Below are 27,329 nucleotides of genomic sequence, written 5' to 3' on the forward strand. Positions count from 1 at the left end.
GAAACGAGACTGAGCTCACAGCAACTTCCACCTTGCCTTTTCACTTCTGGTTATTGCCCTAAGAAGGCATCTCTCTCCCGCTTCGTGTCGCCTTGCTAGGTCAAAGTCACGTCTTTTTTAGTAATAAACCAGCTTGTGAAGTAGTTCCTAAATCCTAATCTAGCGCTAAAAAACCGGCAGAGACGGGGAAAGTGGTAGGCCGAATTTGCTTTTATTTTCACAAACATGAGAGAGGGAAACTTTGCGATCACTGAAACAGTCTCAGTCCCTTGGTTCAAAAAGGTGCAAGGTCTCTTCTCACTGCTTTCTTTCTTCCTTTTCCTTCTTTCCTTCTTCTTCTCTCTTTTTTCTTTTTCTTTCTTCCTCCTTCCTTTTCTTTTTTCTTTCCCCTTTTCTTTTTTCTTTCTATTTTTCTTCTTTTTTTTCCTTTCTCTTTCTTTTTCTCCTTTCTACTTTCTCCTTCCCTTTTCCTTTTCTTTCCTTCCTCCCACTAAGTTTCACACCGAGAAAGCCCTGAGGTGTATCAAATCTCCCCTCCCCCGTTTCAGCCCGAGTCAAGTCTTCAGCAAAAAAGAGAAGAGTGAGAGAAGGGAGGAGAAACCACCCGGCTCTGCGTGTGCGCGCACGCGCGCGCGCGCGCTAACCGAGGGAGTTTAAAGCTCCAGAACCGCAAGTCAAAACAAAGCGGGGAGGGGGGGGGGGGGGGGGGATAAAGTCCGCTCCCGCGGGCTGCGCGCAGGCCCCCGGCCGCGCTGCATATTCAGCAGGGCGTCGCGCGCGGCGCGCAGCGCGGCGCGGCGCGGCGCGCAGCCGGGCGCGGGCCGCCCCCCCGCGCCGGAGCGGCCCCGGCTCGGCCTCCTCGCCGCGCTCGGGCTCGGCGCTGGCGAATCAGAGAGTGTCGGAATCTATTGCCTTTGTCTGACAAGTCACCCGGCGCGGCGCGGGCGGGGGCGAGGCCGCTGCGGCTTTTAGAGAGACACACGCCGGCGGAGCGGGCTCCAGTCTCCGGCCGGCTCCGCGCAGGCACTTCCCGCCGCGGGCCCGAGTCCGCCGGATCCTCGGCCCGGCCCGGCCGCCTTTCCCGGGGATTGCTACTCCGCTTTGAACTTAACTGAACTAGCCCCGCACCTGGAGAGCGGCGGGAGGAGGGAGCGCCGCGTCCGCCCGCCCGCCGCGCCGTGCTCCGGCGCCCCCTCCCCGCCGCCGGCGATGCGCTGAGCCCCCCAGCCATGACAGCCGCCTGCCCCCCGGCGCCGCCTGCCCCCCGCTCCCTCGGACTCTGCTGACTCGGCCGGCCCCGCCGCCCGGCCCGCGCCGGCGCTGCCCGCCCGCCCCGGAAAGTACTTCGCTCCCCGCTCTTCCGGGCAGGGGGCCAGCGCGCCCCGGCGCTCCCCTCCTCTCCTCTCCTCTCCCTGTGCCGTTTTTGTTTTTGTTTTGGTTTTGGTTTGTTTTTGTTATTTTTTTCTCCCCTAAGTCTTGAAGTTGAGTTTTAGAGGCGACACGGCGGCTTCAGCCGATTTCTTCCCCTTCCTTTGCCTCCCCATGGATATGCACTGCAAGGCAGACCCCTTCTCAGCAATGCACCGTGAGTACTGGAGCCCGGCTCCTTCCGCTGCTCTCCGTCCTTCTCATCCCTCCATTCCTCCTTCCCCAACCATTCTTCCTCACCTGATCCTCCCTCAGGTCCATCCTGCCAGCGCTAGTCTCGCCGAAACGGGGGACAGAGAGGGCCGGACGGGCAGCGCCAGCGCGGCTGCCCGCGGGGTCCCGGGCGGCGGCGGCGGGACCGGGGGCGGCGGCAAACGCGCAGAAACCGCATCGCTCCCGGAGGCACTCGCGGAGCGCGGCTCGGCAGCCCGGGCTCCTTCCGACTCCGTGTCACGGTCCCGCTTTGACCACGTCTGCTCGCAGCCCCAACGCCGCTCCGGCCCCGCGGGGCGAGGGCGTGTGTGCAAAACCACGATCCCCCCCACCCCGCGACCTGATGCGATTTGCTCTGATTTTGGTTTTCAGTCGCACAGAGCGGAGACGTCCAATTCAAATTAATGGCGGGTTGGTCAGCGGTTGTTTTGCGCTTGTTTTGCCCTGGTTTGGTTAAAGGTTGGACTGCAGGAAAAATAGGACAATTGTATGGCTGGGAAATCTGGCGTTTTCGGAGGTTCCCAAGAAGTCACAGTCCTTCCTGGTTCATCTACCAGGTCCCCGATGTGCATTTTAAATGCATTCTTAGCATGCAGGGAAGTCGATTCGCCATATACTTGCAGTTACGAGAACATTTCTATCGGAGGGGGACGAAGGAAAGCGAAAAGATTTCAGGGGCTGTAATAAGGAGTTTTTCAGGGATTTTAGTTCCACCGCATGGAGAAAAAAAAATACTTCCTGGCTTTAAATTAAAGAAAATACAAATATAAATCCGAGATTGAGACCATATTGACTCAGGAAATGAATAATTAAGAGCAATTTGTAACTTTTGACACTGAAACTTTTGAGGACACGCCCTGCCCGCTGCATAAAAACAAACCCAAAAGATATAAAATTAAAATGATTAGAGTCTATAAAATCCCGATTTTGTGAGGCGAAGGCAGGCGCAGAAATATAAAAGACCAGATCTCAAAATGTGGATGTGGGTAACCGTCTTCGTTTTTCAAAATTAATCAGTTCCCAGATATATTGCTTAGAATTTAAGGATTTAATTTTCGAACACCTTTAACAGAAAATACTCCGCGCATTAGACACTATTTTTAGTTTTCACCGGCGCGACATTCTGTCAGAAATGATAGCAGTAATTCAGCCTTCAGTTTGATTTGGAAAATGTAGGCAGCCGGCAGAGACATTTCACAACAGAGCCACTGACGTTTAAAAACTCCAATAAAATTCATAAACATTTTTTTGGCTCTCGATATTTTTTTTAAAAAAATCAACATTTGATCTGCTCCCTAAAATGTCTTTCTAGATCTACTTACCTAGGTATTAGTAAGCAATTGTAATACATATGGGCGCGGACTCCTGATACACGGACAGACAGCAAAATATAATCTGTTCGAAAACGGTATGATCGAGTGTGTATATGTATATACATACACCGGCATTCACACAGATAAATATACATAAAAATCTTCCTGCTCCCGCAGAAATAACCTTCGAAAAGCATAGTGCAGAGCAAAATAAACTCCAGTAAAAAAATACCCTGGGTACAATAATTTGAATTATTAATTTTTAATCTTTTTTGCATCTGTTGCCTTTTAATACTTTGTAATGCGAGTTATCAAAGGTGCTTTGAATTATTTATCATGGAGTTGCCGAAGAAATTGCTGTCTTGTAACTTTAGAGGCAACATGTGCAGAAGGGGCTCTGAACAAATGAAGAAAACGCACAGTAACATACACCCGCAGGTTTTAGCGGAGAAAGATAAATATTTCCCCTCCCCCCTGAGACCCTAAATATGTTTTGCGAAAGTGCAACAAAAGAATGCAACAAATAACATGAGCTCATCGGGCCCAGGGGAAGGGACCGGGAACCCACCCGGCTCCGTGGCCAAGGCAGCTGCGAGGGGAGATGCTGAGGTGCTAGCGAAGGGGTGAGGGAGATGGAAAAAACTCTATTTGTGCGAAAGGACTTGGATCGATCGCAGGGCAATGAGAGTTTCCACTAAGTTCAGAGCCAATAAGTCAGTGTCAGAAGCAGGGGAGAAAAAAACCTCAGCGAAAATACAAACAGATCATTTTTCAGCAAACTGCAAAAAGGAACTAAGATCTCTTTGCAAGGAAGATACGGAACGTTAGGGTTGCGCGAAAGGAAAGCTTTAATACAGTGCGCACTCCACAGCTATATCAGCTGGATACTCCGGAGATAGAGACACGCGGGTATCAGCGCAAGGGAAGCTGCACCCGCCTGGAAATGTGCATCTCCCCGCACGCCCCGGCACACGCCAACTGCGCCCGCTCCCAGCGCAGAGCACGCTCAGGTGCAAGCGGTGCGCACGGAGCCCAGCTCCGCTCAGCCCCCGGAGGAGACATTCCCCCTCACTCCTCACACCCAAGTCCTCCAGCCAGCACTTAGCAGGTGCATAGTTATTTTTTCCCCAAGTTTATTTCTCCAAATGGAGAAAGATGATTCGGGAAAAGAGACAGAGTAGTCCTACATGAGAGAAAGCGAGGTTTTGTTTAGGAAGGGGAGGGAACAGGGGAAAATAGAGCATTTCAAATTCTCCCCGAATTGGATTGAGGGAGAAGGGAACGGTGAAAGTCTGTTCGATTTTTTTTTTTTTTTTTTTACTAGAGGATTTTTCCCTTAAAGATCGAAATCTGATGAGAGAGGGTCTGTCTGTAAACGAATACCGGCTGAGGGACACAAAATATTTTCTTTCTCTCTCCCTTTCTCTTTCTCCATTTCCTTCTCCTTCTCTTGCTCTGCCTCTAAACCCCTTCAACTCACAGCCGAAAATAAACGGAGACGAGGACTCGTGCGGGGCACGGGCTGGGGCTGGGGGAGGGCGGGTTCGCCAACGGTCTTGACAGAAAACCGCGGCAAGAAAAGCAGACGGGTGAGCGAAGGCAGGAGAGCAGGAGGCCGGGGCCGGCAGCGGGCATGCCCGGGCCGCCAGCACCGCGCTCCGCACTGCGGGAGCGCCTCGCCGCCCGGCGGCGGGAGCGGCCCCGGCGCGGCCGCCCGCTCGGGCACGGCGCTCGCCGGCCGGAGGCAGGCGGCGGGCCCAGGGGCAAACCCCAGCGAGCCCCTGCCTCGGGAAAATCCGCTCTTCTGCCTCCGCTTTCTCTCTTTCTCTCGCGCCTTTTCTTTTCCTTCTTTTTTCTTTTCTTCTTCTTCCCTTCCTTCTCCCTTTTCTCTCTTTCTCGATCTCTATTTTTGTTTCCTTCGTTCTCTTTTTCTTTTTTTCCTGTTTCTCTCATTTTTTTTCTCCTCTCTATCTCTCCTTTTCTCTCTCTCCTGCCTCCTCTTTCCCCCTTTCGACCCTCAGCCATCACCTCCATCCATCTCTAGTCACTGGAGATTTTGCAGTACGAGTGGCGAAGAATCCACGACTAACGGTCTGTTTCTGGTGTGCGTGGGTTGTTGTGTTTTTTTTATTTCTCTTTCCCCAGCAGGGCACGGGGGTGTGAACCAGCTCGGGGGGGTGTTTGTGAACGGCAGGCCCCTACCTGATGTGGTGAGACAAAGGATCGTGGAGCTGGCTCACCAGGGGGTGCGACCCTGTGACATTTCCCGGCAGCTGCGGGTCAGCCACGGTTGTGTCAGCAAGATCCTGGGCAGGTAAGGAGAGCGGCGGCCCCCGGCGCCCCCCCTTCCCCGCGCCGGCGGCAGCTCCAGCCCCGCCGCCGCGCCGCGCCGCGCTCGCCCGGCGGCGCCGCCCGGGAGCTGCGGCCCGCGGCTGGCGGAGCTCCCGCCCCCGCGGGTCTGCGAACTCCGGGGAACGGGAGCGATTTGCGAGGGGTGGGCGGGAGGTGGGAAAGGGCCGGTGGGGGGGGGGGGGGTCAGGGAAAAAAGACCGAAAAAAAAACCCCAGTAAAAACAACTCACAGCAATCCGTGAGCGGCCTTAGAAAATACACGAGCAAACAAACAAACATCAGGGCAAATAAAGAAATACTCGTGGTAACCGAACGCCACCAAATATGGTGTGAAAGAGCCCCCGGGGCAGAGCGAGGAGGGAGCGGCGGGCCGGAGCCCGGCCGCTCGGATGGGCGCCCATGTCAGCAGGCGCTACCCGCCTCTGCGTGGGCGCTGCGTGGGCGTGGGCACCACCGTGCCCCTGCAAAGGACGTGTCAGGGCCGCTGTCGTGAGCGTAGCTAATGGCCAGCAGGGAGGCGGGATGCTGCCGCCCCACACGAGACCCCGCTTCGCAGAGCCCCGGCACGGAGCAAACTCACTGCGCAGCCCGCGCCCCCTGCGCCCTCCCGCCGTACCGGCGAGCGAGCGCGCCCGCGGGGCAGAAACGCGCGGGGCCGGGCCGGGCCGGGCCGGGCCGGGAGGCCGGGGGCGGCGAGCCCCGGCGGCGCCGCTCCCGCGCCCTCCCCGCCCCGCCGCCGCCGGGCCGCCCCGGCGGAGGTTTCTGCTGCGTTTCCCGATCCCCGGGCCTGAAACGCGCGTGGGCGCGGGGAGCACCGCAAACCCGGCGCTTCTCGCTCCCCGAAAGCCAGTGGCCAAAGAGGGGCTCCGAGGAAGCCAACGAGACAAAAGCAAGCGCGGGAGAGGGCCGCGGCGAGGGGCCGCGGCTCGGCCGGCCCCGGCCCCGGCCCCGGCCCCGGCCCCGGCGGCTGCGCGGCCCGACGGCGCGGCGCGGGGCGCTCCGCGGCTCGGCGCGCCGGGGCGGCCGGGCACGGCAGCTAACCGCGCTCCTTTGTTGCTCCGGCGCGGCAGGTACTACGAGACGGGGAGCATCAAGCCCGGCGTGATCGGCGGCTCCAAACCCAAAGTGGCGACTCCCAAAGTAGTGGATAAAATCGCCGAGTACAAGAGACAAAATCCGACCATGTTCGCCTGGGAGATCCGGGACCGGCTACTGGCCGAGGGCATCTGCGACAACGACACGGTCCCCAGCGTCTCCTCCATAAACAGGTAAGAGCCACCCCGCAGCCCCTGCCCGCCCGCCTCCTCACGGCCCCACACAGCCTCGCCGAGCGCCGCGGGAGCCCGGGACGGGGCCCGGGACGGGACGGGCTGCGCCGCCCCCGCGGCCGCCGCGGGCAGCGCCGCTGCGAGGCCGCCGGCGAGGCGCGGCGGAGCCGCTTCCCGGCCGTCGCTCCGGCCCCCTCCCGGGCTGCGGGAGGGGCTTTGAGGACTACAAGCTGCCGCAGCCCCCGCCGCGGGGGCGGCCCCGCTCCCGGGACGGGCCCTGCGCCGGCCGCCCCCGGCCGCCCCCGACCCTCGCAGGCGGCTGGAAACCAGCAGCGTCGATTCAGCACTAACCGTTTCCCCTCCGCCTCTCCCCCGCTGCTAGGGTGGGACTCTTGGTGGTGGAGGGTCTCGGGCTTGAGGTGGCAAAAATAACCGTATGACAGGTACAAAATGACTGATGCAGGGGAAAAAAAAAGGCTGTGATACCTGTAATCAAGTATTAACACACTGCAGCACACGCAGACTGCTCACACGGACATTCAGATGCAACACGCATCAGACCTTCACACTTGGCAAAACGCAGGCACGCTGTCACGCACCCGGTAGAAGTAATCACGCTGTTCTGGTGTAACATCTTTGCTGACACACTGACTACGGCCACAGAAATACAACCTCTAGGACCCTACTAACGCGTGCAACATTTGCAAAGAGTAGAAACAGGCACAGCATAGAGTAAGAATACATGAGATGCCTCACTAATAGAGTAACAGCACAGGAGATTTTGCACATAGTCCCAAATACAGAGCTCCCCCTTCAAATAAATGTATTTAGTGTATGTTCAAACATACGTGCAGCCTCCTGTAGACCATACATAGATAAAAAATGCGCAAGTCAGCATGCTGGCCCTTTTGATATATAACAAGTTTAGACAGATTTTTAAAACCTCGTGTATTTATAGCAAGGGAAACAAAAATAAATAGCAGGGAAAACACAGTGGTATTTTTTGTCTTGTGCTTTTCATAGCAGATTTATCAAAATATGTCTAATAACTCAGGCTGTGTATTTCTAACTCTGGCATCCTATATAAATGGGTTTTAATATTTTGCAAATGATATGGAATTATCCCAAATCATCTTGAAAACAGCAGGTAGAATTAGCTAGTGGAATGTACCTTGGCTAAGGAAGATTCCCTCAGACACACTGTCTCTGTAATATACTGCTAGGCTACCCTAGGAAATTATCCCTGTGTGTGCCATCTGTATTAAAATGGTTATTAAGTTATGAACAGGGTAACATAATACTGATCGGCTAATTATACACCCTCCTAAAAAACCTCCAGGTCTCCGTTACTCTCTCAGTCAGGTATTGAAATAATAACAGTTTGACATTCAGACACCTTACAAAGGCAGCTGTGGAAGGACACCAGCTATGCCTGCGAGGAATTCAGCCAGCGGTAGGGAAGCCCAGAGGAATGGCTGTGGGGTCTTCGGAGGAACGGGATACCGTTCTCCGAGAAACACGGGGCTGACACACACAGACTTCTACCTCCAAGTACGCTAGTGTCCAAGCATCACCGACGCCGCAGCCTCGTGCTTTCTGAACCCGATGCCTTCCATCGGGGATGCAATGTCCTGGGCAGGAGGCTGAGAGCCAGATTTTGCTCTTGCCTTTGCCACCAGTTTGCGGCAGGGTCCGGGCGCTTGTACCTCACTTTCCTCCTCCTGGAAACAAAGACTGATCTTTCTCACAGGGAGGAGAGAACAGGTGTCAGCTAGTTTGCATTTATAAAATGCTTTGAAAAGGACAAGGGCTTTGTAACTGCTAAGTATTACTATATTAAAGAGGCTCAGCTGTGACCCACCAGGTTTGCTTCAGATTGTCATGGCTTTTGAGTGTGTAGTCACCAAGGCACAGGAGCATTTTGGCTTCATGTGATTAAGGCTTTCCTCACTCCTTTTAAAAATTCAGGCTCAGCTTTGCAGTGCTCACCTTTGCTTGGGGCTCCCCAAACCCCAAATCTGTGAGGAAATGAGCCCATAATATCACAGGTCAGAAAATCTGCAAGTTTGTGCTGGCCGAGAACAGGACAGTGAGCTGCGAAAAAATTCCAGCAGAATAGGAAGGAGTGAGCGTGTAAGGGCCCAGTCCTGCTGCCACGGAGGGTAATGCGAGCTCCACCGAGCCCGTGGAATCAGTAACCAGCTTACAAAACACAAGGAGAGGTCTAAGTTCACAATTCAAATATACATTTTGCTGTCTCCCATTGCCAAAGTAAACACATAGAATTGGGTAAATCATTTGTAACCGCGCATTCCTTTGTGTTCCCCTTACCTACTGCATGATCGTAAATTGGACTTAATCTAACACTGACTCTCTGAGCAGCTTCAGACAGATGCCAATTTCTAAAACCAATCTGCTAGAAATATCTGTCTTTGTATTTTCGCAAAATGTGGACTTTCCGCAAAACTGCCTTGGCCCAATATCCAGGACTGTTAGATCTACTTCTGTGAGGGGTTTAATATCTTGAGACTACGAATGAGATCTACGTAGAAAAAGGAGAAGTTATTTATGTCCCTAGAAAGACAGTGAATATTCGACTCAAAAACAGGAAGCTCCATGTATATAGAAAAAGCTACTTTTGGTTATTTCAAGAAGTTCTGAAAATGTATTAATTACATTTTATTTTCTTTCTTTCTGGGGCTTAGTCTAACATTAACAAAAGCTTTAGGGTGAAAGACTACAAAACATAACAATTTCAATTCTCCTTAAAATCTCTTTTAAACCATATTTTCATTAAATATTTTCTGTGGTACATGAAGAATATGTGCCTGCATTGCACTGATCTGTCAGCAATGCACTGCAGATATCAGGATGCATTTGGGGCAAAACGTAATTTAGACGGTATTGAGACTTGTCAGAAACCAAACTCATGCAAATGCAAAATATAGACAAGCTATAGTGAAAAAAGAAGTTGTAACTACTCCCCCAAGATTCATCAAAAAATCCTTCTGCTATGTGGTGGTCTTGCTTTAATGACAGCAAAAAATCAAGATAGTGTATTAGTTACTAGGTAAAGCACATAAAAACTGTCAGAATCAAGACAAAGCAATTATTTGTACTACGGGAGCCTTCCAGTCCCCATTTCATACAGTAGGTACTATATGTTATAAAACTATTATGTACATGTACGCACCCATACACACGTGTGTGTGTATATATATATATATATATATATATATATATACACATACGTATATACATGTAAATATACACACACATAAGCAGCATGTAATCGAAAAGCAGCTGAGTGAAAGAAGCTCTTAATTCTTTGGTGAGCAATTAGTGCTTACTTCTCTGGAGCTTCTCTGGAGCATGGTGTGTCCTAAGAGAACCTTTCCATCTATCATATACTATAGACAAGTTATCTTTGGTCATTCTAAGTTAGAACACTTCAACCGGACTCATTTACGCATTGCTGTAAGCCTTGCGGTGGCCTCCCAAGAATGAGGGTGGCAGCAGATGTTAATGAGAATTTTTGCTTTGTTTGCAGCGCATACAGTTAGCCTAAGAATACAGGTTTCATGGGAAGATAACCAGCTTGAGCAAAATCTTTTGAACTAGACCATGAGCTTTAGTAGGACGGGAGTAGGCACGTACAGGACGTAGACGCATGGTTGTGCAGCTAGAGAGGCAATAGCTATTGTAATTGCAGCATTATTTTCTGTGTCTCTTAATATACAAATTCCATGCACTTCCCCAAATGCAGAGCAGAACAACCCACTCACAGGCAATTTGTCCCACTATTTCAGCTCTCTTGGGTTCAGTATTTGGGACTCTCCGTCTGTTCTTTTACAAGGAATGCAAAGGCCAAAGGATTATGGAGTTACGCTATAGTACGGTCAGCCTTCTGGGTACACCCTGGACAGAGGGTTTCTGAGAGTAGATCCACTAACCCATGGCAGAGAATGGAGTTTAGTGGGTATATCATCTCAGTCAGGCCATCAGGGGTATTCTCTATCTTCTCTTATGTATCAAGTATACATTAATTTTTTGTGTCATGTGCCTGGTTTTGAGGATATGTTTTCTGTTATGTTATGTAACAATTGGCTAATGATTCCTAGTTAAAGCTTCCATTAATTATGTGCTTTTTATAAATACCTATGGGTAGAGACACACACTGACTCATATTAAAATAGCCAAGGAAATATGCTTACTGTACAATGAAATATTGAGCCTGTGACCAATTTCAGTGGCCATGGGCAGGGTTGTATCTCTGTTAGAGCAAAGAATGGCATACTAGGAGATCAGGTTTCTCTTACCAGTTCTGCTGTTAACATTCTGGCTGATTTTGGTCTATCAGAAGGATTCCTTATGTGGTAGTTTTAATACCTGTAACAGGAAAAGAACAGTATTTAGCTACCTTTTAAAAATCAGTGTAGTCAATCCTTCAATAAAGAGCTCAACATATAACGACAACAAGCTCAGTACTGGAACTATGCTGTTTTACATCAGCTAAGGCTTTAGCCCAGGCAAGGGAGATACAATTGAAGAGAACCTCGGCTGAGGTAAACGTAGTGTCTCAGGACAGACAGCCGCGGCTGGAGCAAGGCTGGCACATCAGGGCATGGTCTGTGCCACAGGCGGAAGAAACCAACCTTAGGCAAACAGCTTTCTGAGTCATTCCCTGCTAGCCTAGCTTGAGCGTTTCCCCAAAGGACACCCCAGCCGTGTCACTGCTGAATCTCTCCCTACCTTCCCCACCAAACAGTATGTAAAATCTGGAAGCCTGGGAGGATACGTACAGATTCTAGGGGGGAAGTCTGAAGAGCGTAGAGCAGCTCTAACCTCAGTTTGCTCATAGTAACCAAGAGCAGTGAAAACTGCGTGGTCTGCAGTGGAAGCCAGGCGAATTGCGCAGTTCACAGTGAGCAAGTGTCTGCGTCGCACAAACCTATCACCAGCGCGAGGATTCAGCAGGCACACGGTCGGTTTTCTCAATGGAGAAGGCAAGGATTAGACTGGCCCTGTAGCCTGGATTAGCCTCTGACTGACAACAGGTTGGCGGAGAGCAGGAGTGAGGAAGGCTTGTCTGACAGTACCCAGCATAATTTACCAGGTCTCATAATTTGGCACTTTTTGGTGCACACAGAAGCAACTCGGGATCCTAGCAGGGATCCTCCCGTTCAGCTGATGCTGAGTCCAAGGTTTCCACTGAATTCCTGCACCAGGGTACACTCTCAGGGTAAAAGACTTCTATTGCCAGCCGCTTTCAGTGGAGCAAAGAATGCAACTGGGTCACACTGGGCTTCATTATAAGGAATATACTCCTCTAAACTCAAATTCTTTTCCATCAGACACAAACCTGGTATTATCATCTTTTCATCATTGCAAATAAAGGACAGGCTCATAAAGCAGAGGTTACAGACAATGTTACTGCAGCCAAAAGAGTAAATGAATGCTCACAGCATTCCTCTTTGTCTTATTCCTCATATCTGGCCACTGAAAGGTTGTATGGAGATAACTCCAATAAACTAGTCACATTTTTTCTAATTTTCCTGTGATGCAGATATTAGCTGAACAGATGCAGTATTGTTGTGACTAGGAAGTCTTGCGCTTCCTGATCTGTGAACCTAGAAGTTTGGTACTACATCAGTCTCTTTATCATCTAAAAATGCCAATCCTTCCTTTTTGTATAGATGTAAAAAAGCTTGATTTTCATTAGAAGTTACACATTTTCAAGCTTTTGCATTTAGTAAGTGATTGCTGCTTTCTGCCACAGAGGTAGCTGCATTTCAGCACTGGGTGAATGAGTCTTACAGAGCTAAACCTCATGTACCAGAATGGCTAATATGTGAAAAACCATTTAACTTTGGGAGGAAAAAGGAGAAAATATAAGCGACTTGGCCAAGCAATGATGAAGTGGTGAGAACAATACAGGGATCTGAAGGGCACAGCCCCTCCAAAAGGAAAGGAATTATTCAGGTTTAAACAAAGCGGTATAGCCAGGAATGAAGGCAGGGAAGTAAGAGAGCAAACATTTAAATAGTAGCAGAAGGAATCTCTTCATAGAGAGCTCCGTTAAGTTATAGAATTGCATCCCATAGGAATTCCTAACTTTTTTGAATATATATAACTAGATGGGATTAATAACACAAGCAAACATCCTATACGAAATATTCCTGCATTGGCTAAAGAGACAGAAAATGCTCTAGTAGACCAGCTGGACCCTCTGCGGTACGATATACGCACAAGGTATACAAAACAAAGGCATGTCTACAACTATATACCAAATATATCCAAAAGACTGTCTCTGATCCTAAAGCCCATTCAAACAAATGATTTCTGTATTACTTGAATAAAAAGATTATACTTCAAAACAGCTGAACACAGCCAGATCTTCACTAAGTTTAACCTGACATGGACTTTAATGAAGGCATGTCGACATTCAAACAGTTTTGGCTCACTATTTACAATCTGCACTATATTTAGGGATCCCACTTTTAGGGAAGCTCTTTTTAAATGGAAAGAAAGAGACTTTCAAAAGCATCTGTCATCAGCCTGACAGTGCAGCTAACTAGGGCTTCAGGAAATCCCATCCATGTGTAGATGACTCTGGTGATCATTATAACTCTTAAAGGCAGTCGGAAAGGTTTGAGTTTTGCACCCAAACAATCATTCTTTAAACTGAGAGCTAATGACAATGAGAAGTTTTCCACTGTAATCTCAGTTAATCCATTGCAGTCTACACACATAGACAGATTTACCAGTTTCAATAGTTAAAAAAAACGCTGAGACTGAGCCCAAAATCATGAGATTGGCATAAAAATCATGAGCACTTGTAATACAAGGTGGATTTTTCTTACTTGTTTTTACTTTTCTACCTGAAGTTTTTAAAGGGATTTGGGTATCTGACATTAAATGATTTTTAAAACACCTTAACAGCACAGCCCTTTGTGTCTTCAGGGAGCAGAAAGCCCCCCTTTCAAGATCCCCAAATACCCCTGAGCACTGGAAACATACTTTATTAAATGAGAACTGTAATTCTCATGCTGTCCCTTGGCTAGAAGAGCTGGAAAGCCAACAACAAAGACTGTTAGGCTCATGATGAAACACTAGACAGTATGATATTCAGCGTTAGCCTCCAATTTTCTCCAGTGCCAGTAACTGCAAGCTGATTTTGTAGCACTTATATGGCTATCTACCCAGCTGAAAATCACAAATCTAATCTCTTGGTTTCCAAACTCCTCAGACTGCACTTACAAATATTCATTTCTGATCAATTGCACCTGCTAATATTTCTGAATGCTCACATGTGATGACAGAGTCAGAAGCAATGTTGGGGCTTACTACTTCTACTGCAACTGCATAAGGCGGCTCTGGGCACAGATCACAGCCCACTGCCCAAAACAGGCACTGCATAGATAGGAATTTCTTTCACAAGATTCTTTTAGGAAATCAATGTATGCACATGTGCTTTTCTCCATGCCATCCTCTTAACTTCTGCTAGGCTTGTAGTTCAGACAGTCCTCATGGTTTTAGAGATTAAACATCGTTATCTGTCATAAGGAATGAGAGACTTGGCCAGGGCTCATGCACCAAAGCTGAATCTAGCAAAAGGCAGAGCAAAACTGAAGAGCTCTCTCTTCAGGCTCCGATCTGACAAGATCAAGGGTGAACGTTAGCTAGATTGCGACAGCCTCCGCCTCTCCCCCGATAAGTAGGCAAATAAATAAATAAATAAACGGTATCCTAACTGCACTGAGAACTCAATAAAACAATCACAGCAAATATGAGGAGGTATAAATCTCATGTCTGCACAGGTAACCCACTCAATTGCTTTTATTACGGCTCAGCCTGACTCCATTTATTACCATCCGTGGCCTGGGTGAAGGATGTTTGCATGGAGGGTGGTCTCCTGGTGAAACCCTACCCCTAGAGCCGTGACAATCAGCCCATACAGAGCTGGATTTTGGTGGGGAGACCAAAGGCAGATCCATCTGTCTGCAAGAAAACCAGTCAATAACCCTGTAACTAGACCCGTTGTTGCTGGGAAAGGGACAACACAATAGTTCAACACTGGAGCCACAGGAGAGAACTAGCTGTGGTTGGAGTGTGAAGAACGACAGGGCATACGCGTGATGTGTTAGAGGTGTCCGGACAAAGTATGTCCGTCCCTACAGATATGTGAGGAGGAGTGATGGGGTAGGAGGAGTGTAGAGGGCAGCTTTGCACAGATAGTCAGGAAATTGGAAAGGTCAATGTGCCTGGAGGTTGGTACGCGGAAGGAAAAAGGGTAGAGTCATACTGCGTGTTTTTACAGGTCATTTTTATGGGGACTGTGAGTACAATGCAGATGCATCTTTGGGGAAATTTGCCTGTTGGCTGGATATTACATATGAGTAAACTGGTACATGGCAGGGAAAATGTATCTCCTGGCAGGCACATACGCGGTGACACAAAGTGCTAGGAAGCTAAAGGAAGCATATGCGGGAGTTCTGTGTGGCCAGGGAAGGAGATTCCTTTGTCCTCCGTCTGGCTTGGGATTTATGTGTGTACTAGTTTTGACAGAGAGGAGGGAGAGTGATGTGCCAAAAGCCTGAGCTAACGGACTGTGAGTTCACAGATACGCTTTCTAGAAAATGCTATGTATGAAACATTTACCCAAACCTCACTGTTAAATAGTGAAAGGGGATGCTGGGGACTTCTCTCTGCCTGTATGAAAAATAGAAGTAGGACATTTTTGGCTGCTCTCATCCCCTAGTTCTGCCATTCCCATAGTGGCTCTAAAATTTGCATGGCATATCATTCCCAGTGCTTTTAGCACCCCGCAAACACAGGCACACATGCGTGCGCACACATACTCGCGCAGAGAAATGCTGGAGCTTGCCTCTATTAATTCCTCTCTCATGGGAGCCAATTTAATTTTTATTCCTTTGGTTGCATGTTGAGCAGTGCCTCTTCTCCTCCAAGGGGAGCAGCCTCCACTCTCTGCAGACTTCAGGGCACAGGCCTAAACTTCTGTCTCTTGTTGGAAGGCAAATCATCTCAGGAACAGCTATGGGCTCCCATCAAAATGCCCATCATCGTATTTCAGTTGAGAGGGGAGGTATCCATACTTTGCAAAGTAAATTGATCTCTGCTCATAACTTGTAACAGGAAAAGCAGAGAATGTGACAAGACAACAAAGGCGCAGATGAAACTCTCACGTATCTGCCAGACAGGATGCTCTTTGCCACCTCTACTTTAAGGGTAGTTTAGATGGCTCTGGCAACAAGAACAGGACCAATCGCTTTAGGTAGGGAGGGCTAATATCCCAGCCCTTTGATTCCTGGAGCTAGACCTCATTTTCATTAATAGATCTTCTGTTTCTTCAGGCTGGGCTGAAATATGAGGGAGACTTCATTATCCCCGCGCCCATTTTCAAACTCTCTTTAAATTGTGATGGAGTCTTTGGGCACTAATGTTTGGGCACTTCTTAAAGGGGCTTTTGCCTTTCAACATAGTCATACTTTCCTAAAAATTCTTTTAAGAACATTTTTTGGTCAGTCAACCTTTAAAACAGAAAATTGCAGCATAATGTGGCTATGTAATAGTGTCTGCTGTTAATATTTGCCTAAATTTAGGCTCAGAAAAACATTCTTGGTTGTTTGAATTTAGGCTTTCAAGCTTGAAAATGTATACATTTATACATAAATTATATACACATAAACACATATATGCATTTATATATAAAATTAATGGGGAAGTTAGAGATCAATAAGGAAAGAGGAAAGGAAGGATGCATGTTTGAGGAAAAAGGATCCATGTTTGCATACTGTAAGTGCAAAGAGGAAGTGTATTTCCAGGATACAAGTGGACCAAGGCAGAGTAAGCAGAGGTGGAGTGGAAAATGAATAATGCCACAAATTCCCTCTCCATACTGAACAAACAGCAAAATTCAAGTTTTAGAGAGACTACGTGCCTCTCTCTCTAAGAGAGGCAGAGCTACCAGCGCGGGGTGGGGTGGATGGGAGGAAAGGGCAAGGGATAATGATGGAGTGAAAGGCTGAGGAAGATCTGCCTTGACTGTTGTCGAGAACAGACTTGCTGTGCTTTCACACAGAGCAGGGTGGCCACCACGCCAAGCAAGGCACAGAGAGGGACCATCCAATATTGACATCCAGCTCCCTTATGTGGCTTTAACAGTTTCAGGCTATGTGTGTGCCTGTGTCAGGGGTCTGCGCAGGGGGAGAAGGAAAGGATGGGGACAGAGTAAGTGAATCTGGCTGTGCATGAATTCTGGTGAGGTATACAAGCTGCTGAGCAGGGAGGAGCTGCATGTGTGTGTCTGTGTGTTTGCACGTAAGAGCACATGTGTAAATGTATAAAAATGTGATTTTTGTGATCCTAACCCTTTTGTGGACTATATAAATTTCTGTGACTTGCAGTGGTATTTAAAGAAAATTATACAGTTATGGGTGACTGCCTCTTTAAGACAGATAGGTGCTTGGTGCCCAGCAGGCAAAACCAGCAGAGCTGGTGGCACAGGGACACAGGCAGTGGAAGGGAAACGACCCTGGCACAGCTGAAGGCAAGGGGTAAGGCGATCGTGGGGAGTAAGTCTTTAGAAAAATGCATGCAGAGGGTGCCGGCCTTGTAAACGAAACCTTTGTGCTGCCTAGAGCACCACCTTTCCAAAATGAAAGCACCTTCTGCATCATTTGAATGTGCTCCTGCATCATTCTGTGCACTGTGAAGTAATTTGAGCACGGAAACCCGCATGCATTTGTGTGGCAAGACCGTCGAGCCCCTATTGTTCCACCAACCTGCTCTGTAATGGATATTTGGGTTAGACTTGCCCTATACCCCATGACATGTGTACGAGGAGGAGCGTGGGCATGTCACTAGGGCAACTCCAGCTGGGAGTATAGACTTATCACAAGAATCTGAATGTACATATTACTGGTCTGTGTAAGGACAAAGAATAGTCTTATCCAAGGAAAAAACGTTGCAACTCTGCAGTCATGTACTGGGAGTTACAGGGGCGAGCAAAGGCATGGTGCTATGCAGTTCTGGAAGCCCACCTAGGTTTGTGGGGCTCTGTATACGATTCTGCATGACTGCGGAGCAGCCGCGTTTCCCACGGGCAGGGCCACAGCGTGGTGCACTCACTGCTTGTGGCTGTGCACAGCTGCGCACGCGGGTGCCTAGCGATGACCTGTGTATTTGTCAGGAGTCCTTTTGTGTAGGCCTCTGGACAAAGTGATGTGGAAGCCACATCACCAGCATGCTGAGGAAAATGCATCTGGTGAGACGGGCAGCGTCAGTAACACAAACCTGCCTGTGAGCGTGCCTGTGGCGGAGTGGCAGGTGATCATGGAAGATGTGTGAACAAGGAAGGCACGTGGTGGAGCGCGTACATGTACGCACAGAGATGCCATGTATGGACCTGCTGTTTGGGGCACCTAGCACGTCTGAGGGAACGTGTGTACACGGTCTCATGTATTCAGAAGGATGTGGATGTGTGCTAGTGTATCTTATAGAGGACCCAGGCTGCAAGAAGGTGCTACCTGGCGACAGTGGAGGTGAAAGAGGTTATGCTAGAGGAGGTATTTCTAATAGTATACATAGTTTAATGCACTGGACTCTCCTCTCCTCTCCCCTTCTCTCCCCTCCCTTCACACTCTTCTCCTCATTACCCAGGTTATCTTGTTTGGGTTAAGAGGCCAATTTCAACAGACTATAATTGAAGAGTGAAGAGAATCTGATAAGATAAGGAAGGGACATCATTCCTCAAGGGATCAATAGAGGTTTCATGTTCCTCCTTCCCTGCTGTGTTCCTAACATGCTAACGCCGTGTGCCCATGGGCCTGGTTTATTTGCTCTGCTTGTCTGCATGCCGGCAAAGGAAGAATGGCAGTTGGGGGGTGGCTCTAGGCCCTTGTCTGTCCGGGCTGCCAGAGCAGGGCAAGTGGAAAAACGAATGTACAATGGGGATGCTGGCAGTGGTAATGGAAAGGAAGGGGACAGGGCAGTGTAGTGGCCTCCAGGAGCCAAGAGGAGGTAGGGATGTGACAAGCTTGATGCCCACCTGGATCTGGCAGGTGGGCACAGGCTCCTAAGGGAGATGTTCACCTTTGATCTTTTATCTCAGTGCCTTGTTCTGCAAGGGAAAGATATTGATAATTTGTCTAGACAGACTTGTTTTTCGTGGTGCTCACCAGCAGACAAGCTTAAAGCTTTTTACAAGCACTGATGGGAGCTGAGCCACTCGCGATGAGGGAGGAGTAATTACCCGTACCCAAGGCAGGGCCAGGAGCTGGTCTTGATGAGGTTTATGTTAGGATCTGTGGTTCAGGCTTCGTGATTCCAGTATCTCTCGAGCTGTCCCTAGCAGTTTTTTTTGGACTAAAGCAGCATGGGAGGATCCACTTAAGAAACATCTGAGCTGCCTCAGCAGACAGGACAGGTCCCTCCACGGCAGGCAAGCCCGCCGGGGCTCCCCCCACGCTGCACGCCGACAGCTTGTTTCCTTCTCGCCTGACGCCCCGTGGCAGGAAGGTGCGTGTGTGTCGCAGGGGCAGCACGAGAGCCGCACGCGTCCTTGCCGCAGGGATCGGCTCTGCCTGGCACGTGCAGGCAGCCAGGGCAGGCGGGCTGGGCAGCGGCGCGGACGGCAGCGCTGCGCGGGTCTCCGAGCGGCTGCGCAGAGATGTCCCTGCAGAAGCCGCGGTCTCGTGTGGGCGGCAGCGCTCTGCAGGGCGCTCTGCCGTCGCCGCAGCCCACGCGGGGAAGCCCAGGCCCGGGGAGACAAGCTGAGAGGTCAGCACAGCACAGGATCCAATCCAGACCCCACGCTGCAAGGCTGGGCAAGTTTCTGGAGAGCCTCAGACACCCAGGGGTCTGCAGCTGAGATATCTTCTTCCAGCTGATTTCTTTTTTAACACCCAGAGAAACAAGACACTGAGAGCAAGTCAGTCATGCAGTGAGCATGTGGCAGAGTTGGGAATACAACCCAGATCCCCTGACTCCCAACCTCAGGCTTTAACCACTAGACCATGCTTCCCTCTAAGCCACCTTGAACTTTCCTCAGTGAGGAAGGGGGCTGCTAAGCCTCTGCGGGCTGCAGTTTACCAAGCTGTCAGGAGTGTGCTCACTGGACCGCCTCACCAGAGACAGCCTTCCTCACACACGCTAAAAAAGTTGAAAAGAAATTCATTTCATGGCCGATGGTTGCTTAAAAAAGGCGATTCCAGCATATGTATGTGATAAATGTTAACTGTGCATTAATCGCATTAAAGAGGACCCTATAAACTTTTCATTTCTAATTAAATTCTGGCCGGTGATTCTGGCGAAGCCAGCACACTCCGGGCCTTTGTTTATGTGGAAAATTAAAATGCAAATACAATGGAATTTATTTCCATTACCGGAGTGATATGCTGGGCTCCTCCATTTAACAGCCTCCAATTACTTCCAAACAGGTCTCTCTCCTTCTCTCTCTCACTTGCTCTCTTGCTCTCTCTTCCTCTCCCCCTTACCCCGCGGTACTGCTACCCCGCTGCGAGGAGCGGGGAGCCGGTAAAGCAGTGGGTGGGCTAAGCATGGTGTCACCTACTCAAGGTCAAAGGCAGGCAGGAGGACGGAGGAGGAAGAGGGAAAGAGTGGGAGAGCCCAAACGAGAAGGCAGAGGCAGTAACATGGCTTGAGCTAATGCAAGGAGGAGTAAAGGAGCTGCTACCTGTTAGCAGCCTCACTGAGAAATATTAGCTAAACTAATTGGCTTGCTAAATCCCCGCAGTCGAGATGACCCGATTGGGAGAGGTCACAAGCCTTCTCCTGATGGGACGTTTTGGTGACAGGATACACCTGAGAGCTCTCTTGGGAAGTTTTCTTGACCTTTTGTAGTCCACGCCATGACTTTGGATGTGACTGTAGCTGGGCCATATCCTGACGCCTCACGAAGCACAGAATGGTCCTAGGGCCACACTGCCTGCACACAGCAAACAAATCCATGCAGCAATGACACCTAATCATCAGCAGAAAAATAACTGAGCTCCCTTGTTTATTTTTCAAGTGACCAAACGTGGTTACACTGGCACGGGGCACTGCTGCACAATGCGTGTGCAATTCAGAAACCCAGAGATTCACGGCACGTTTAAAACATCTTAGTACATATTTTTACAGGTAAACACTGCTGACACAGAATCACATTCATTCCTGTATAAATGAAGGACCCTGGTCAGTGCAGACACGTGAACATCTTCAGGCAGCCACACACACACCCCACACATCTGCGAGCAGACACGGGTGCCCTTCTGTGTGTCCATACAGAAAGCCACACAAGAAGACCCTTGCAAAGGCATGTGTGCTTCACTCTAGACTTATGCAGTCATTTATAGATCTCCACAGATGCAGGCAAATCCGTTTGGAACGGCACAGTGGAGTCTTGCCTCCAGAAACTTCGGACATGGAGACTTGCTCAAAAATGTAACTGACAAGTCTCACCTAGATCAGAAGCATGCCAGGAGGTACACGCATCTAAACACATCACGTAGCCTTAGAAATACAGCTGATCTCTTCTTTCTAAGGCTTACTAGCCTTAGAAGTAAGCATGTGAGGCGCGCACCGAGCTGTAGACACCGCAGCGGCCACAGACCGCTCGCGGGAGCACGGGGCGGCGTGGCGGCCAGCCCCGCGGCGCTGCGCGCCTCGCCAGCCAGGCAGCCTCGGCACGTGCCCCGGCACGGAGGGCTCGCGAACCAAAGGGACGTTCTCCCTACTGCATGTGAGCGCCTTAAGGAATCACCTAGCGCGAGCGATCCCGGCGCAGCCGACACAGGGAAACACGAGAAGGACACATTCACTCACGACGCCGAGGAGAGGCCATTACCCAGCCAAACAAGCCAATGCCTGACATCATTATTCAATACACAGGAGCCCTGAAATGCACACTAACTCAATCACAGAGACACGCAATTACAAAATAATCCTGATGGGATCAATTGAACGGACATGCGGTCGCACAAAGCACACCCACCCCGGCGTTAATGCACAATAATAGCTGCCCAACAAGTGAATACAAATCAGGCACTCCAGACCACAGCGGCGAAGCACGCGGGCCGCGCTCTCGAGGCGGGCTGGGGAGCTCCGGCCGCAAAACCCACCCCTGGCAGAGGGGCCGACCGCTGAACTTCGCGCGCCTGCAGAGTCTGGCTGCTGTCGGTCTGGGGAGCAGTGAGCAGTAGGACCCTGAAGCCAGAGCGTATTTGCGTCCTGGTGAGGCCAGTGGACCCTGAGGGCACTCAGGACCCTGCAGGATTGCACCCACAGCCTCTGAAATACACCCATATAGCAAAGTGACACATTTGCTCAATAACCAAAAGCTCACTGCAGTCACTACTAATGCAAGCACGGGCACGTGGCCTTCAGGACTCACCGTAACACAAACCAATACAGCAAAGCGAAACCCACTGAATAATATAAATGCAACATGTCCACACTATGAAAGGATGCAAACGCTCCTGAATACCCAAAGCAACAGAATCTTCTCACAGTCAGGCCTCAGCACAACAGCAAACTCCCTCCCAAAGCACACACAAACATACCACAGCACCAGTGTCCTTCCCCATCACACGGGAATAGAGTCGAGCGCCCACGTTAAACACGTTCACAACACCAGAACCACAAGAAACCTTCCCTGCATCTCTCAGGCTCTGCCAGGGCGTGCTAACCAAGCACTTAAACGGGGCCTCAATGGCCAGCTTTTGCAAGGCCTGCCTGCTCTTGCGGGCAGCGAGAGAGCGGACCCACCTCCCCATCTCCCAAGTCTTTTTCTGGGCACTGGAGGCATGAGCAGTAACCAGGTTTTGTGTCTAAAAACTGTCTATTATTGAAAATGACAGAGAGGACATGGCAAGACTGTGTGTGTGTGTGTGCGTGCGCGCGCGCGCACTGTGAGTACAGGAATTCCCCTTCCTGGACCAAGTCGGCTGTTTGTAGCCATTAAAAAGCCTAGGTCCTCATGCTGGGTGTTCAGTGAGTATTGATTCAGTCTGCAAGCAATTTTAATATTTCTTCAGGGACTTTCCAGCAACAGCACAAGTCATTAATTCACCCTCCCAAATTGCTTATTCAATAGCAGGAACATGGCTCCTGAATAAAGTCCCAGAATTTATGTGACTCGCACAAGTCAGGAGGTCAAACAACTGTTATGGAGCGAAGTTAAAAATCCAAATAAATTATTGACACTTTTTTGGGGGAGTGGGAGGAGGGAGAGTGGGGGAAGGGGAAGAAAAGGTATTTAAAATAGGGTTTTGTTGCAATGCCCCCAGGATAAAGAATGGAAAGAGATTGAAGACAAGTTGGAGTTTGTAAAATCAATGGGATTTATTGCATATCCGCTTGGCATTTAGTAACTCCTTCCCTTCCACCTCCCTCTGCTCTGAACATACATGGGGGAGATAAACTCTTCCACAAAAGCATAAGCAGCCAGCCCCAAAGTACACACATGTACACCCACACCCTGAAACACCAGCGCACGCACACGCAGGGAGGAATATTGCTGTCAGGCACTGCTGTAACACCAGAAGATCCTCTCAGGCCCAGGACCCCACCATGCACAGCATTACACATAGCCGTGCAGTAAAAGACAGTCTTTGTCCGCAGTCTTTGTAGAGAAAGAGACAGGAGGGGAAACTGAGGCACAGAGCGAGTTGGAACAGCCGGCTCGGAGTCACAGGGCCCGTGAGCACACCGGCGGGATTAGGATCCAGGCCACCGATGCCCACCAGCCTTCGCGCTGCTGAAAGACGCTGCCTTTCAAGGGACTGAGAACACGCGGTCCCAGTGAGCACAGCCTAAGGAGCCATCCACCTCCCGGGGGGGCAGGCACGCACTCCGTAAACGCACCCAAGAGCTAACCCCACCCCGCATCACGCACGCCCACCCGCATGCAGATAGATGAACATGCACATACAAATACACACGTGCTTTTACTGAGCTCATTGCTATTCAGAAAGCACTGCAGGCAGATCACCGCGCACAAGTAGAACTCACCTGCAGACTGACATACACGCAGATGAACGTATGTACAAATGCACAACACATATGCACGCACTGATACATCAGCATATCCTTACAGAGATGTTTATCCACACCGCTGTACAGAAAAAGTCCTGCAAACTGATGTGTTGCTGCAAATCTGTATTTTACTTATAGTGGTATCTCTTTAGCTAGCTCTGTAGAGACAGATACCTAGATACACAGAAATACATTCTGTGCAAGCACATTAATGTATAGGACTGTCTCCTTATCGTATTATACTGGTAACTGTTTCAATGAAGCTACGCTAATTTACACCAGCCAAAGATCTGAGACTGTATTATCTGTCGAACAGCATTTATTCATTAGCACTAACTCTGTAAAATAGCACGGGCACAAAAACACAGCCTAACCGTGTAATCAAGAAGTACTTGATGGCTCGGGAGATGGAAGTGGTTTTTGCTTTGTTTGGGGGTTGGTTTGTTTGTCTGGTTAGATTTTTAGCAAAGATTTTGGGCAGATGTTTTATCTGAGTTGAGATTTTCCAAAATGCAAATTTTCAAGGGCTTTTTTGCATTCTGATAAACAATGTTTGACAGCATTTTCTTACTAAAATATGCTTTGACCAAATACCCAGGATGGTTTTAAATTTAAGCAAGGTAATGAAAAGTTTGAAATTTCCATAATTATGCTTTAAAAATATTAACATATGTGCATGAAAAAATATGCTTCTGAGATACTTCTCTGACTGCTTTGTTCATGGTTGATTTTGCAATTGCCCTTTAAAAAATGGCAAGAGAAAATATTTGGGCCACCTTACGGACCCTCTCTCTTCTTAGACTACAAAATATTCAAAAGGAAATGTAAGAGTAGTATAGTTTGCTAAATACCATTGCCTCTGTCCCTCTGCACTCCTGTACCTACAAATCCTTATTGCGCCAGATCTTGTCCCTACGCTTAGTCGAATCAAACAATGAAATAAATGTTAATTTATAGCTGGAAGTTTGCTGATCCATTAGGTGGACAAGTACCTAATTCAGACTGCTTTGAAATAATGCAACTGGATAAAAACTGTCAAAGTTCTCCAGAATATCATGATTTTCTGACAGGTTATCTTGCAGCCCCCCAGAACTAGAAACAATACCGTATTCCACTGCAAAAGCCTAAATAGTAGCATTCGAACAATTAAAAATCACAGCTCAGGTCTTCAGATGGTGTTAATCAGTTCTGGTACCTCTCCTCTATCTACCCCAGCCAGTGTCCGGCCCCGTGTGCCAAACGCTGGGCCGCGCAGTCCCAGGCGGGTCTCTGGCAGGTGCCGCCGCCGCAGCTCCGGGGCCGGCGAAGGCGCCCGCGCGGGCGCAGGGGCGAGGACGCGCGCGCGGCGGCTTCGGCTCTGCTGCGCTTGGGCCGGCGCTGGTCAGTGGACAGTTGCAGAAGGAGTCTCAGCTGAGACGGTTTCACTGAGAAAGAATAGGCAATGGGGTCGTTTACACGGAGGCAAGCAAGAAAATTAATCCGAATTAACTTTGAAAGCGGATTGGTTAAAACCATTAAAATGCTGTTTGGATGCTCATTCAAAATATAAGTGTCCTAAATTCAATTTAGTTTACTTCATTTCCGAAGTGAATTAAGCTAAACTAAATTAAAGCTGTCTTAATTCCAAACAAGGAAGTCAGAGGTGTAATGTAGTTTAACTAGACCATTTTAATCTCACACTTTCAGTAAATTCAAATTAGTTATTTTGCATAGCCATACGCAGGTAAACCCTGACACTGCTAACTCCTACAGGCAGAGACTGTATTTATACGGAGTAAGAACAGTGGCACTCAGAGTCCAGGGTACTCTCCACCTGCCATCCCAGTTGTAACATAACGTCATGTAGATAATAGCCAGGTTGTCCAAGGCCCACAAAAATACATGCTTCTGCAGTTTATTAAATGGATGCCAGATACGCTATTCAAAAATACAGCAGACCTGCACTCACAAATTTATACAACTATGCAAAAACCTACAGAAGTATGAGCCTTACAATGTCGCGAGGTTCCACCTAAATCATCTATCAGTATTAATACGTGTTAGATATTACATAATGGATATTATAGCTTTGCTATGGATGAGTTCTAGATGATTATGACTTATTATTTGTAATAACTGTGCTGGGTGCTCTACAAAAACATCAATATAGCTGGCTGTTGATGGTTATAAGCCACAGATCTGAACAGCCTATCTGCCTATTAAACTCTGTTAAAAACTGTAATGGTTGAATAAATGTTTATTAAACTAAACGTCTATTAGATCTTCATGGGGTCTGAATATAATATGTGACCCAAATGTCTTAACTACATATAGTCACAGTCATAAATATAGATCTATAGGCAAAAATAAACATGTACGCACAACATCATATGATAAATTAAAACACGCTAAGGGACAAATGCTAAGTGTTGTGAGCCCACAAACAGCACATACGTAAACTGACATATAGTTCATACTCTTGACACTTCAGACCTGTTTGTGACTTACATAGAGTCACGCAGACTGGCTCCAGATTTGTCCTCTGGTTATAAAAGTATGACTCTGCTCTATTAATATGAAAACTAGACTATGTTATTTTGAGATGAGCAACAACTGTATACTGGAAGTGTATGTAGCACCCAGCACCCTGGAGTACAAGCCTGTGGCTGGCTGTTAGCAACATAACAGAGCAAGGAGTAAATAATAAAAAGCATTAGGACCAGAACAGGAAGGAGAGAGATTCAGCTTTTCTCCAGAAATTTCCAGCTGTTCAATGTGGTTTTTATTTTGAATCAGAACTTCAGGAAAATTTCTACAACCACATTTCAGCACAGTTGGAAACTTCTGTTTCAATAAAATGAAAAAGTATTATTCAAATTTTGTTTTCAAATATACCCAAAAAGGTAATTTTAAAACGATTTTTTTTTCCCTTTCTTATCGGGCTGAAACTCTTCTCACAATTTTGTTTACTTCTTTAAAACTCAGTGTAAAAATAACATTAGATCTAAACTGACACATTCCTAGTGCTCTTTTTATTTTGAGTTTGGTCAGACATCATTTTCCACTATAAAATATTCCCTGATTCTGATAAAAGGTGAAACCCACATAAATGGGATACTCCCTAGCAGACTCAAGTGAATACTGTGGAACTCTACAGCACACAGAGATAATACTGCTTACATACAATGCTGCCCAGACCTCAAAATCCTAAGTCAATATTCCCCAAAAGCAGAAGACCAGCGTAAAATTCACAAGACTGTAAATAACAATGCATTTGGGTTTCTTTCTCTTTGCCTCCGGTTCTGGGCCTTTGGGAGAAGCCAGGGCCCACTTCCCACCTGTTCCTTGCAGTCGTGAGAGCCAGAAATACCTTGGTTTTAAATGAAAGCTGAGATTTGCACATAATTGCTTATCTTTAAGATCTGAGGTTTTACATAAAATACCAAGTATGAAGGGCTTGCAAGAGAGCTGAGAATATTAGCTGCATTTATCTGTTTCCTCCCAGTTCAAGACTCTTTTCCTAGCACACACATGTCTTCTGTTAATCAAAATGAATGTCCACAAGGAATTCAGCACAGGCTCCTGAATTTTAATAACTGAAAACAGGCTCAAAGCAAAGCTTTCAATTAAAAGTTCCCATGCTCCAGATTAAGATATTTAACCTTGGCAAGCCCATGTGTTTCTGTAAGTCTTCTTAACTCACCTGCTGGCACAGGCCC

General features: G+C 48.5%; 1 protein-coding gene across 3 annotated transcripts in view; it reads left to right on the forward strand.

Annotated features, from left to right (window-relative positions):
* The first annotated feature begins 1,527 nt into the window (after positions 1 to 1,527).
* PAX2 (paired box 2) overlaps positions 1,528 to 27,329 on the forward strand; it is an 83,805-nt gene continuing 58,003 nt past the window's right edge. Inside the window, exons 1-3 of one of the 3 annotated variants that reach the window (XM_062580165.1) lie at positions 1,528 to 1,585; positions 5,100 to 5,268; positions 6,376 to 6,573. In XM_062580165.1, the coding sequence (XP_062436149.1) occupies positions 1,543 to 1,585; positions 5,100 to 5,268; positions 6,376 to 6,573 (410 nt within the window). In that variant the 5' untranslated portion in view covers positions 1,528 to 1,542. The remainder of the gene's footprint in view (positions 1,586 to 5,099; positions 5,269 to 6,375; positions 6,574 to 27,329) is intronic. The other 2 variants (XM_062580163.1, XM_062580164.1) reach the window with 2 other exon arrangements.

The sequence above is a fragment of the Rhea pennata genome, chromosome 7, assembly GCF_028389875.1.
Source record: "Rhea pennata isolate bPtePen1 chromosome 7, bPtePen1.pri, whole genome shotgun sequence".
NCBI classification, from domain to species: Eukaryota; Metazoa; Chordata; class Aves; order Rheiformes; family Rheidae; genus Rhea; species Rhea pennata.